General features: G+C 45.3%; 1 protein-coding gene across 1 annotated transcript in view; it reads right to left on the bottom strand.

Annotated features, from left to right (window-relative positions):
- SLC15A1 (solute carrier family 15 member 1) overlaps nucleotides 1–3,642 on the bottom strand; it is a 114,709-nt gene extending 111,067 nt beyond the window's left edge. Inside the window, exon 1 of the mRNA XM_077297109.1 lies at nucleotides 3,400–3,642. Within this exon, the coding sequence (XP_077153224.1) occupies nucleotides 3,400–3,403 (4 nt within the window). The 5' untranslated portion in view covers nucleotides 3,404–3,642. The remainder of the gene's footprint in view (nucleotides 1–3,399) is intronic.
- Nucleotides 3,643–13,768: the final 10,126 nt, after the last annotated feature.

Below are 13,768 nucleotides of genomic sequence, written 5' to 3'. Positions count from 1 at the left end.
ATGTTCTGTGGCGCCATTGTTGGGGTTGCCTCAGGTTGTGTGTGTAATAGTTAATAAAAGGCTGCTGTGTCTATTGAACAAAAGTCTCAAGCAGTCGTGTGTTCAGTTAAATGGGTTGGTATGAAAAGAGTTTTTAGGTGGGAATGGTATGACTAAATCCCTTCTTGGATTGTCATGTCATTTACAAATATTTAGGAATGTTATATTTTCAATTTTTAAGGTTGCAGACATACAGTGAATAGTAAATGATAGAAATCATAAACAAGGCCCTTATCATCCAGATGGTTACTCATCTGTAAGATGGAAGCAATTCAGTTTCATAATATATTCTCCGGTCAATTTCACAATCCGCTGCACTGAGCACCAGCACTCTGGACTACGTGTAATCTCTTGAAGGAGCAATCAGATGCACTTTGAGTTTCTGTTTGATTGCAAATGTGTTTATGTGTGTAATGGCTGTTTGTTTCTGTAATATTTGTTCTGTAACTAGTGGCAATAAAATATGACTCTAAAATTAGCAAATATAATAAACTAATGCTGCAAAATGAAGCCTATGTACATATTAATGGATCATAGAGAAAATTGGATGCCAGTATCTCCATTTCCATGAATTGGTGCACGTGGTGTTCTGATCTCCTGTTTTATGATCTACCTCTCTTAACATTATGACTTCCCTATTCTGGGTCCCTGGTGCTCACACAAGCAGAAATGTAACAAGTTAGTTATGTTGTCATTTTATTTAATTGGTTTCGGACCCTAAGTGACTGAATTGGTGCAGTGCAGATGGATATATATATATATATATATATATATATATATATATATATATATATATATATATATATATATATATATATATTTGCTCGAGTAATACTCTGTTCACATTATATAACCTAGAATGGATTCTTCCTATAAAGAGTTCTTCAGACTTCTATTTTCCATGTATGTATTTAGAGATAGTCATTATCTGATATCAATAATTGATCATGTCCGCCCCTTTGTCTGCTATGTTTAAAGTGAATCTTGATTTCAATATTTAAAATATAAGTAAAAAAATGTTAAATGGAAACTTTTACTATAAACCAATATATCAATCTGCTGAGCTATTCCTGTGTGACATGCTGCCGGTCTACCAGACTCCATGCACAACGTGACGGATCCTCTTTTCTAGCCCCCGGCGTCTTGCTTCCTCTACACACTCAGTACATTAGCAATCCTGTTTAGTTCTGATTTCTGAAATGACACAAACTGTGTCCTCTCTGTTGCTAAAAAAAATAAATTGATTTTTACTTCCTGAAGTCTGGTTGGATGGAGCATCAGACGCTCTAACCATTCTCCATTTCTCTACTCCAATCTCCTCATATGAACTGCACACTGGATTTCCCGTAGAAAATAATTGGAGAAGATTTCCAATCATTTTTAAGGCAGTTTTTTACCAGGATTTTGTAGAGGTTCTGCTCTTGAACGGCTTCTTAGAAAACTCAGGTACGTTCATACTGTGTTTTTCTGAGCAGAGAACGTCAGAAAAAACACTGAGCAAATGCTCAAAAGAATCGTGCTGTTGATTTCAATGGAAAATCAATTTCTGTTCATATCTGGGGATTGTCAGGATCTTTTAAGCATTTGAGGCCTTCAAAGATGCCAAGTGTTTATAAGAAGTGAAGCCCATTCTCCTGGTGTTTTCCATTAGGAAGATGCTTAATACTCTACTGTACGAGTCAACTCAATGATGCGCCATTTTGAGCATTTTGTCAGCAATTGCTCTTATAAAAATGCTAATGTTTTATTCATTATTTAGTGGATTTAAAAAAAGTCTCTGGAAAATGACAGTAAAAAGATGAGGATGAGAAGATCCCTGGAAGTTCAAGTTTGTCAGGTTCAACTTTAGTCCAAAGTTCAGTTAAGGTACCAGAACTATACACAAACTTTAACCAGAACCCCACAGAAGTCAATGGGGAACATATTTTAGTGTTCTAAAAAGTTCTCTCTCTCCCCTTCGCCCAGAACTTCGAACACTAAGGCGGACATCCGGAAAATTACACAAAAAAGCACTCAAAAATATGTCAAAGAAAACCGCTCTCAGAAAAATTAATAAAAAAAAGCGCTTAGGAAATGACCAAAAGATGCAAGACGTGGAGAGTTTACAAAAACATCTTTTGCTTGAAATGGAAATTTTTGTCTGCCAGAAAACGTTGAGGGTATATTCACACTGCAGTGAAAAACACCAGTTTCTAAAGGTATTGTGCCTGTTCTCTGGAGTTTTGAAAACCTGAAGCATCTTTGGAAAAAATTTTGACCACCTTCTCCTTCTGAATACTTTTTTAAAATCTTTTTTAGCGTCTTATCTGTATTTTGTCATCTTTTCACAGTTGCTCATTGAACAGTTTTTTTTATTCCATTAAGCAATTAAGAAGACACTAGTGGGTTTTTTTAAGCAAAAACACATACTGAATGTTCAGTAAGAAGCCCAGGCATCTTACAGTATATGTGATTTTTTAGCTTCGCCATTGACTACTATTGTAAAGTACTGAGCGTCTTCATTGCACCAAATGCCAGAAAAATGCATATGTTACTTCTTTGAAATGCTTGGCATATTTTGAAAGTATGAGCATGATCATAGCATCACAAGAACTTCATGGCACAGATTACTGTTTATTCATGTAATTACATTCACGGGACGGCACAATCTGCATCAAGACATTCTTGTAATACTATGATCTGAATTTGGACTCCCACAACCAATAGGTCCTCTGTGCTGACTTTTCTGTACATGCCAGAAAGTGAAGGTGCTGCAAAGATACATCACTGCATTTATTATATATTTTCTGTAAATATGTTTAGTGAAATTTCTTAATAGCACTAGGGTTTATACTTCAGGATTCTTGTGTTGGACCAATGAAAAAAGGAACCACTGCTGGCAATCCCTGACATACAGAGCTGATCTATGTTAATGTCAGATACTTAATGCCGGATCCTAGTGTTTGGCTTAGTTATATGTGCATATATTTGCCAACTTTCTTTTTTTTTGTTCTCGTGTGTGCAATGTTTACATTTATGATTTAACCTCAGGTATTACTTTACAGCTAATATACTTATATGCTTAAATTATTTTGCAGCTTAAAAATGTAATAGGAAATGCACACGTGTAAATGGTTGCATACAATTAATCTGTTCTCATATTTGTAATCCAGCAGAAAGATTAAAAAATCCAAGCAAATATCATCTATTGTCATACACAGTAACAATAGAGAAGAAACCACCAAAGAAAATGCTACAAAAGCAATGAATTACTAGATGTTACATTACATTTTTAGATTATTGTCGAGCAAATAAATATACACAACCATCAATTATAGAGTTATAATATTATTAGGGACATTACAGATCAGTGTTACATACCCATGGTGCCCGGGACAGTGTGACTGAGCGTTGGTGTATCCTTGGGAGGGAAGCCCTGTTGTAGTCCTTTCTTTTAAAGTCCCTGCACTTGGCTGCGGACCAGCAGTAGGCACTCATTACATAGGCACAATGACTTCTCTCCTCCTGTTTTTTCTTTCCTTGGATAGAAGGGCATCATAGGGAGCTCCTCCTCTGCCCAAGCACTGGCTGTAGGGTTCAGTTCAGAGTTTGGCCAACTTCTGTGGGATGGGAGAAGAAGCAGGAGGACAGCGCAGTGAAATCTGTGTGCCACAGCAGAGCGACATAAAAACGCTGATAAAAATCAGCTGTTTACAGTGGCTGTTGGCAGCAGAGAGCACATCGGGTGTGTACATTAGAGAATCAGAATATTTCAGCTACTCTGGGAGGGGGGGACATTTGGATAGGAGTTTCATATTAAGACACTGTTATAGCACACCTGCCAGGAAATAAGCATCATTGCAATGTACAGTGGTCTATTCACAATACACTGCTATAAGATGCAGTGTATGAACCTACTTTGCCATATTAGACCAAGGTATAGATGACATTGCTGTGCACCTACAGTGGCTTGCAAAAGTATTCACCCCCTTGGCTTTTTACCTGTTTTGCTACATTACAACCTGTGTTTAATTATGTTTGTAATCCGATTTGTGTGTAATGCATCAGCACTAAACAGTCTAAGAAGATAAAGTGAAGTGAGGAAAATATAGGCATAAATTAATGGGATCAAATAACTAAAAATTTGCATATGCATATGTATTCACCCCTTTGCTATGAAGCCCCTATTTATGTTGTAAGCAATTACCTTCATAAGTCACATGCTTAGTGAAAGGAAGCCTACCTGTGTGCAATCTAAGTGTCACATAGTCTGTCAGTATACACACCTTTTCTGAAAGGCCACAGAGGCTGCAACACCATTAAGAAAGAGGCACCACTAACCAAACAACACCATCCACACCAACCAGAAACATGAATTGCCAAAAAAATATTAAAAGCAGAAAATCGATAATGAAATGCGTTTATTAGGTAGAGATGGCAAAATTAATAATAACAAATGTGCTCGTATCAAGACAAAAGTTACATATACAGTATGGACACACCTCATTTAAAGATTTTTCTGTATTTTCATGACTCTGAAAATTGGAAATTCACACTGAAGGCATCAAAACTATGAATTAACATAGCCAGCCAAAGCAAAGTGGACCTCTTGAAACACGGGGTGGTACTGAAAGAGGTACCCCAGCTTGGTAGACCCCATTACACTATGAATTAACACATGTTGAATTATATGCTTAACAAAAAAAGTGTGAAACAACTGAAATTATGTCTTATATTCTAGGTTCTTCAAAGTAGCCACCTTTTGCTTTGATGACTGCTTTGCACGCTCTTGGCATTGTCTTGATGAGCTTCAAGAGGTAGTCACCGGGAATGGTCTTCCAACAATCTTGAAGGAGTTCCCAGAGATGCTTGGCACTTGATGGCCCTTTTGCCTTCACTCTGCGGTCCAGCTCATCTCAAACCATCTCAATTGGGTTCAGGTCTGGTGACTGTGGAGGCCAGGTCATCTGGCGTAGCACCCCATCACTCTCCTTCTTGGTCAAATAGCCCTTACACAGCCTGGAGGTGTGTTTGGGGTCATTGTCCTGTTGAAAAATAAATGATGGTCCAACTAAACGCAAACCGGATGGAATAGCATGCCGCTGCAAGATGCTGTGGTAGCCATGCTGGTTCAGTATGCTTTCAATTTGGAATAAATCCCCAACAGTGTCACCAGCAAAGCACCCCCACGCCATCACACCTCCTCCTCCATGCTTCACGGTGGGAACCAGGCATGTAAAGTCCATCCGTTCACCTTTTCTGCGTCGCAAAAAGACACGGTGGTTGGAACCAAAGATCTCAAATTTGGACTCATCAGACCAAAGCACAGATTTCCACTGGTCTAATGTCCATTCCTTATGTTCTTGAGCCCAAACAAGTCTCTTCTGCTTGTTGCCTGTCCTTAGCAGTGGTTTCCTAGCAGCTATTTTACCATGAAGGCCTGCTGTGCTAAGTCTCCTCTTAACAGTTGTTGCAGAGATGTGTCTGCTGCTAGAACTCTGTGTGGCATTGACCTGGTCTCTAATCTGAACTGCTGTTAACCTGCGATTTCTGAGGCTGGTGACTCGGATAAACTTATCCTCAGAAGCAGAGGTGACTCTTGGTCTTCCTTTCCTGGGGCGGTCCTCATGTGAGCCAGTTTCTTCATAGCTCTTGATGGTTTTTGCCACTGCACTTGGGGACACTTTCAAAGTTTGCCCAATTTTTCAGACTGACTGACCTTCATTTCTTAAAATAATGATGGCCACTTGTTTTGTCGGGGTCGTCACGACAATAACCCTCATTCACCAGTCATTCCAAATTAAAGTATGACCCGAGCATCTGGTACCGGGTAAGAATGAGTCAGACAAATAGCTGGTTCAATCTCAGTTGATGCCCGTGCGTCTACTAGTGTCGGCAACGATCACAACAACTGCGTTTATTTCAGAATACACAGTACTATATTGTTCTAGGAAAAGGAATGCAATAGGCGGGGTTTAAGCAGTATATGTCTAGTATTCAGTCCTTTCTGATTTGTCCTGATGTCTCCTGGCGAATCCTCCAAACTTCACATTCCTAAACTTTCAATTTCAGAAGAAATGATACTTTTTCCTCAGAGACGAAAACTAGGGTAAAGGTGAATACTGGCAGCCATTTTAATTACAGTTATATCTGCAAGCATAGGAAAAACGTATTGTTTCACAGTATAAGAGTATAGCAGTACAAAAAGAGTATAAAGATATATATTTTCACCTTGACAATCCCCCCTAAACACTAAGTTTTTCCCTTAAAGAAAGATCCTTCGAGACTGTCCATGTGATGGGAAAAGGGGAAGTGGATTTCTTCATCCAGACACCTCAGAAACTCTCCCCTAGCGAGAGGCCTCCAGGCAGCTGAACCCTTCACTAACCTCACATGGAGTTCTCCCACTGTCCCTAAACTAGGTCTCTTAGTATCATCTGAGAATAGGGGGTTTTGTCTACTCTCTTGAGGGGGACATACTTAGGGATCTCCCCTGGATCAGTACCATCATACTCTGGTGGGTCTACTTCTTGATTGAGGAAGGTGCCAGTCGGAATTGCTTTGGCAATAACCTTTTTATACAAGGGAATAACACAACAGAGAATTATCGATCCAACTATAAGGAGGGCAATCAGTACCAGACAAGCTTGTTGAAGGAATCCCTTGAGCCCACCCAACCAACCGGAAAAGAAAGATGTGTCTGCAGCGCCCCAGATTCCTGGTCGTTGCAGTACTGATGCTCCGCCGCTAAGGGGGGCTATGGTACGTCTGATGGCACTGAAGGAGTTCACCTGACCAGGTATCACAGACACCAATACACTTCACAGTCTGGCCTCCAGGGGGAGCTAAGGGTGCTATGTATTAGGCCACTCCTCACAATCTGGTAAAACTGGGGGTTGGATAGGAAGTTAGTGAGAAGCTGACTGGGTTGGAACCAGGCAACATCCTGTGGCAGAGGGTGTTGCAGGGGAAGATTCAGGGGGTCCCTGTCAGGGGTGAGATCCTGACAGAGGCCTAGTGCACAGAGAGAATGTTACGGGACCGCGCCTGCACGAGATAGCGGCGGTGCCCTAAGAAAGGACAAGAAGCGAGGTTTATTGTGCTGAGTCAGAAACAAGATCAACGCAACAAGGAGAAACACCAGTAGGAGTCGTGCTGTAAGACGAGGCAACATCCTACTGAGGCGCGCAGCCGGTGGCCGGAACGCCGAGGAAGTATAGAGCTCCAGGCCTAACTTCAAACCTACGGCAGGACAGTCAGTTATAGGGGGGCTGTCTCACCCAAATCACCTAAGAAGACATAGGGGGCAACAGTAGGAGAGGGGCGACACTAGGGTCCCGGAAGAACTCATACGTCATACGGGTGCGTCCTAGCCATATCATCTGGGGGACGAAGAACATCAGAATCGAGTTGTGAGGGAACACGAGAAACAGACACAACAGTTGTGGGGACTATCCCGTAAGCACAGCAGGGGAGGACCACAACACACAAGCGCTAGAAGGTAGGCACAGATTTCCACCTGCAAAGGGAACCCTGGAGGTGCCATCGGACCGGCCGGACTTGCGCAGCCTGGTTAACCGTATTCCGGACTGAGGACCCTGAAGCCTTCAGTAAAGAGGTAAAGAGACTGCAACCTGGTGTCCTCGTTATTTACTGTGACCTGCACTGCACCATAACATCATCATTATCCACACCTTTTATTGGGCGCCCCTCAGCAGGGTCACGGGCCGGGTCTAGCCACCGTGACAACCCCAGAGCAGAGACTCAGAGGCCCGGTACCGGGTACCCCTCGGCCCTGCGGCAGTGGGGGCGCTACATGTCCACTCCAGCATACATGACACATCGTCTTATTGTCCTAATTTGTTCAACTGCTTTAGGGACCTTCAGGAGATCTTTTGGATCTACATTTCGCCATTCAGGTCTGGCTGTCTATATTTCATCTCGTAAGTCTTTGGTCATACCGACAATGAATGTATTTACCAATACTCTAACATCAAGTGGGTTTATGGGACTGTACCCCATGTCTTCCCATTTCAGCTGTAACCGTCCAAAGTATAGCTCTACACTCTCTCCTTTTGTCACATCTGTAAAAAAGTCTTTATTTGCGTCCTAGTACGTCACCTGTTTTTGTGTTCACCAACTCTCTAGGTCTGCCTAGGTGCACTTATACATCCATCATATAATCATTATTTGTCTGTAAAATGAGAAAGGTTGGTTCTCAGGGTCAGCCAATTGTTTTTGCATAGCTAGCTAGTCAGAGGGCCTCCAGGCAGGGGCGTAACTACCGCGGTCGCAGGGGTCGCAATTGCGATGGGGCCCGCAGTGCTTAGGGGCCCCTAAGAACTCTGAGCTACAAAATGGGCCGCCGGCCCTTTAAATAAATCTTCTTTACAGGCCCTGGTGCGCGTGCACTCTCTCAGTGCATGCGCGATCACGGGTGGGACTGCACTTGTCCCGCAGCAGAGCCCCTCCACCGCAGAGAGCCGCACACCACAACTATGGCTGCAGCTGCTCTGTGCGCACAGGACCTGTGATGAGGTCACAGGAGGGGAGGAGTCGGAGTCACATGATCAAGGGCTTCCGTGTAGTGCAGGACAGTAGTGCAGTGCTGGTTGTCATCGTGCTGGAGGAGGGTAAGCTTTTGTGTGAGGTCAGGAGGGGTTTGTGTGGATGTAGCAGAGCAGTGTGTGTATGAGGTGTACAGAGCGGAGCCGTGTGTGTATGAGGTATAAGGAGCGGAGCCATGTGTGTATGAGGTGTACAAGGCGGAGCCGGGTGTGTATGAGGTGTACGGAGCGGAGCCGTGTGTGTATGAGGTGTACAAGGCGGACCAGGGTGTGTATGAGGTGTATGGAGCGGAGCCGTGTGTGTACGAGGTGTATGGAGCGGAGCCGGGTGTGTACGAGGTGTACGGAGCGGAGCCGTGTGTGTACGAGGTGTATGGAGCGGAGCCGGGTGTGTACGAGGTGTACGGAGCGGAGCCGTGTGTGTACGAGGTGTACGGAGCGGAGCTAGGTGTGTACGAGGTATACGGAGCGGAGCCGTGTGTGCAAGGTGTACGGAGCGGAGTCGGGTGTGTACGAGGTGTACGGAGGGGAGCCGCATGTGCAATGTGTACGGAGCTCAGCCGCGTGTGTAGGAGTAACTATGTGTGGCCATTATACTGTAGGCAATATCATGCGTGGCCATTGTACAGTATAGAGCACTATGTGTGGCCATTGTACAGTATGGAGCATCATGTGTGGCCATTGTACAGTATGGACAGGGGCGTAACTACCGCGGTTGCAGCAGTCGCCATTGCGACCGGGCCCGGCAGGTCAGGGGCCCGGGGCCGGCAGGTCAGAGCAGGGCCGGACTGGCCATCGGGCACTTCTGGCAAATGCCAGAAGAGCCGGTGCCAGTCATGGGCCGCTCGATCCGCCTCCCCCCGCCGCCGCCGACTCACCCCCCCTGCCTTCGCATTCAACTATACCGGCGTCTATGACGCCGGTACAGTTGAATGCAATGACGGAGGAGAGAGCGTCTACAGACGCTCCCTCTCCCATCATTCCCTGCTCTGCCTCTGACACTGCGGGTGCGCGATGACGTCATATCATCGCTCACCTGCTGTGTCCCGGGCAGACTGCAGCCGAGCCTGAGACCGGAGCAGGAAGCAACGCTGGCAAGAGGAAAGGTAAGGAGAGTGTTTTTTTTTTTTTTTAATTGGACTGTGGGGGCATTCTCGGGGGGGTGGGGGGGCGAGAGATGCGGGCTGTGCTGTATATACCACTGTGCGGGCTGTGCTGGATATAACCACTGTGCGGGCTGTGCTGGATAGAGCACTGTGCGGGCTGTGCTGGATAGACCACTGTGCGGGCTGTGCTGGATAGACCACTGTGCGGGCTGTGCTGGATAGACCACTGTGCGGGCTGTGCTGGATAGACCACTGTGCGGGCTGTGCTGGATAGACCACTGTGCGGGCTGTGCTGGCACCCAACACCATGTTGCAGTGCAGGAGATTCCTCCTGCACGGCAACAGTCCGAGGCGTATCTAGGGGAAGGGGGCAGCCGGGGCACGTGAGAGACAGGAAGCAGCTCCAGTCATCACGATGAGACATCTTCTCAGTCTGTATTTTTCCCCCCTCATACATCTCATGTACGTCTGAATGAGATCGTATTTAAGAGAAAGCCAAAATAACCCCGGGACAGAAGTAGAGAGCAGGGGGGAGGTGCGGGACAGAGCCTCTTTAGTCAGGAGAAGCTGACGAGCTGCAGCCGGTTTACATCAGCCACCCCTGTACCAGAGAGGAGATTGTGAGTTGTGTATATGAGCTGGTATCTCTGGTGTGTGTGTGTGATATCTGTAGTATGTGTGTGTGTGATATCTGTAGTATGATGTGTGTGTGTGATATCTGTAGTGTGTGTGTGATATCTGTAGTATGTCTGTGTGTGTGTGATATCTGTAGTATGTGTGTGTGTGTGTGTGATAACTGTAGTATGTGTGTGATATCTGTAGTATGATGTGTGTGTGTGTGATATCTGTAGTGTGTGTGTGATATCTGTAGTATGTCTGTGTGTGTGTGTGATATCTGTAGTGTGTGTGATAACTAGTATGTGTGTGATATCTGTAATATGATGTGTGTGTGTGTGTGATATCTGTAGTGTGTGTGAGATATCTGTAGTATGTCTGTGTGTGTGTGATATCTGTAGTGTGTGTGATAACTAGTATGTGTGTGATATCTGTAATATGATGTGTGTGTGTGATATCTGTAATATGATGTGTGTGTGCGTGTGTGTGATATCTGTAGTATGTGTATGTGTATAACCGAGCCGCCGCCTCACCACCGCCAGAGCCGCCGCCGCCGCCTCACCCCTACCTTCTGTCTCTTCCCCACTATCCCATAGAATGTAAGTCCGCAAGGATAGGGTCCTCTCCCCTCTGTACCAGTGTGTCACTGTAAACCTGTATACTGTAAATGATATCTATAACCCTGTATGTAACCCCTTTCTCATGTACAGCACCATGGAATTAATGGTGCTATATAAATAAATAATAATAATAATAATAATGTGTGTGTGTGATAACTGATGTGTGTGTGTGATATCTGTAGTATGATGTGTGTGTGTGTGATATCTGTAGTATGTGTGTGTGTGAGGCAGCGGCCTAACTACCACGGTCGCAGCTGCAAGCGGCTCTGGCAGGTCAGGGGGCCGTGTGTCTCCTTGAGCCTGTCTCCCTTATGCTTGTGTCCCCATGTGCCAGTCTCCCTTGCCCATTAGTCCCTGTGTGTCCCCATGTGCCTGTCTCCTTTGTCCCCTTGTGCTTGTGTCAGTCTCCTTTGTCCCCTTGTGCTTGTGTCAGTCTCCTTTGCCCACTAGTCCCTGTGTCAGTCTCCCTTTCCCACTTGTCCCTGTGTGTCCCCTTGTGCTTGTATCCCTTGTCCCCTTGTGTCAGTCTCTTGCCCACTAGTCCCTGTGTGTCCCCTTGTGCCTGTCTCCCTTGTCCCCTTGTGCTTGTCCCTTGTTCCCGTGTGTCCCCTTGTGTCAGTCTCCCTTGCCCACTAGTCCCTGTGTCCCCGTGTGCCAGTCTCCCTTGTCCACTAGTCCCTGTGTGCCCTTTGTGTCAGTCTCCCTTGCCCACTTGTCCCCATGTGCCCCTTGTGTCAGTCTCCATTGTCCCCTTGTGTCAGTCTCCCTTGCCCACTAGTCCCCTTGTAACCTTCTCCCCTGCCTCCTAGCCCCCATGTGTCTTGCTTGCCCCCTTGTGCCCTCTACCCTGCCCCCTCGTCACCATTTGCTCGTGTCTTTCTCACTGCCCCTGTATGGAGGGGCTGCATTATACTATGAGGGGGGCTGCATTGTATTCTATGGGGGTTACATTGAATTTTATGGCGGGGGGGGGGCCCCATTTGGAAGTTCGCATCGGGGCCCATAACTTTGTAGTTACGCCACTGCCTCCAGGGATAATACTCCTGTATCTGTCTTACCCTACCTGATGTGGTTGGTTCTCTGGTGGTGGGGGTGACATGACATGCTGGTCTACAGCTCCTTCCCAAAAGGATTACTGTCAGCCTACTCCCAAAAGTTAATGTCCCCACTATCCACCAACCACAATCCTGTGTCAGCTTCTTATGTCGCTACATGTGATCTTGTCTGGACAGGATTCAGTGTAATTCTCTTAGGTCGGGTTGCAGCACAGGTCATACAAGTGTTAGGGCCCAAATCCTCAACTATACGCTAAAAGGCATCACAGCTATAATTGACAAATCTTTGTTCACTGTAATATATGTAATTGATCCATTCAACATTTTTATTAATCTGCACCTGTGGGATTATAGAAGCAAAGCCGGCATAAATCTGGTTCTGAGCTTTAAACTGGTCAGGCACCCCCCTTGGCACTCCAATGGCATCAATATATACTAGTGGATCTTCTTCATAACTCATGTGGAGCTGATCAAGACTTCTCCTCTTTCTGGTAGGTTCATCAGGTGTCTCTGGATCCCAAGGTAGAATCTTGAACTGCATAGCTAGTTTAACAAGGGTGCATTGGCCTGTCCAGGCATTAGGCAACCTAGGACGGAGCTTACCATCTCCACATAACCAATAAATATCGTACATATATTGTGTATGTTTACTTAGCAAGTCAGTATCTAGAGAACTGTTCTCCTTGCAGAAACCTGTCTCGAAAATCCCTACTGGTGTACCTGTGGTGTCGTGGGAATTATAGCAGGTGTAATTGTCAGCTAATACGGTTACTTCTCCTGGGACCTTTAGTCTGGGTTTCTCATGAACTAGTGGGACGTAATCTGGGCAATCAGTGGGCTTCAGACGTTTCAACAGATTCATGACGCAGGCAGTGGTGTTGTCATCAGGAAAAAGCAATGCATGTGTGTATAGATGTGTATTCGCAGCAGCACAAGCAATACATCCTACAGAGATATTCTGGACTCTTACATTGTATCTCACCCATTCTAACCATAGGTTTTTCCTTGGGGCTGTTTGTGTTTCTATGGAGAAAACTTCTTGCCAACTGAGACCTGGAATGGGGATTACTTCATTAACTACATTTTGCAAACGCTCACCTGGGCCCGCTTTAACTGTACTGGTAACAGGGGCCTTGGTTGGTCTGAAACTAATATCCTGAAGCTGTATGTGGCCTTCCCATTGTATCCACCATTAAATAGATAATGATAATGTCTTCCCAGTACAAACGTCTGCAGATCAGCAGATTGGGGGTTTTCAAGATTTAGGAGGAGGGGGTGACAGTTTCTACCCCATTTACAGACCCTAAATGGTTGCAGAAGGGCTGTTAGATGCATTCTCTCACGAAGACTCCTACCTGTCCCATCCTTAGGGAACGTGGCTTCGCTAGGTTTATATCCCCAATCATCCCCCGTATTCCAGGCAGCATCTGACCAATAATAACAATTATTGTTGTCATTTCTGGTAACACACATATAAAACTGGATGATTCCCTCTACCACCCGTTGAGTCTCATGGCACTTGACTACATCACAGAAATCAAATCGCCAGATATTTACCGGGGCCGTTAGGTTTACCCAGAGAATAGTTGGACCAGGATTCTTATTTACAATAGGGGCCGAAGAGGTAGGGGCAAGGATGGCCCCCAGCCCCAGGACCAAAAACAACAGCAACATTTCCCTTCAGTCACTACTGTGACTAAACACTGGTTCGATCTCCTTTACAGTGTGAGGCGTGGATCCAAGTGCTCTTTCCTTCAAGTTTTACTGCAGTGGGGGTGACCAGAATC

This window comes from Ranitomeya variabilis, chromosome 3 (assembly GCF_051348905.1).
Source record: "Ranitomeya variabilis isolate aRanVar5 chromosome 3, aRanVar5.hap1, whole genome shotgun sequence".
Lineage (NCBI taxonomy): Eukaryota > Metazoa > Chordata > Amphibia > Anura > Dendrobatidae > Ranitomeya > Ranitomeya variabilis.
This window is presented reverse-complemented; position numbering and strand designations above follow the sequence as displayed.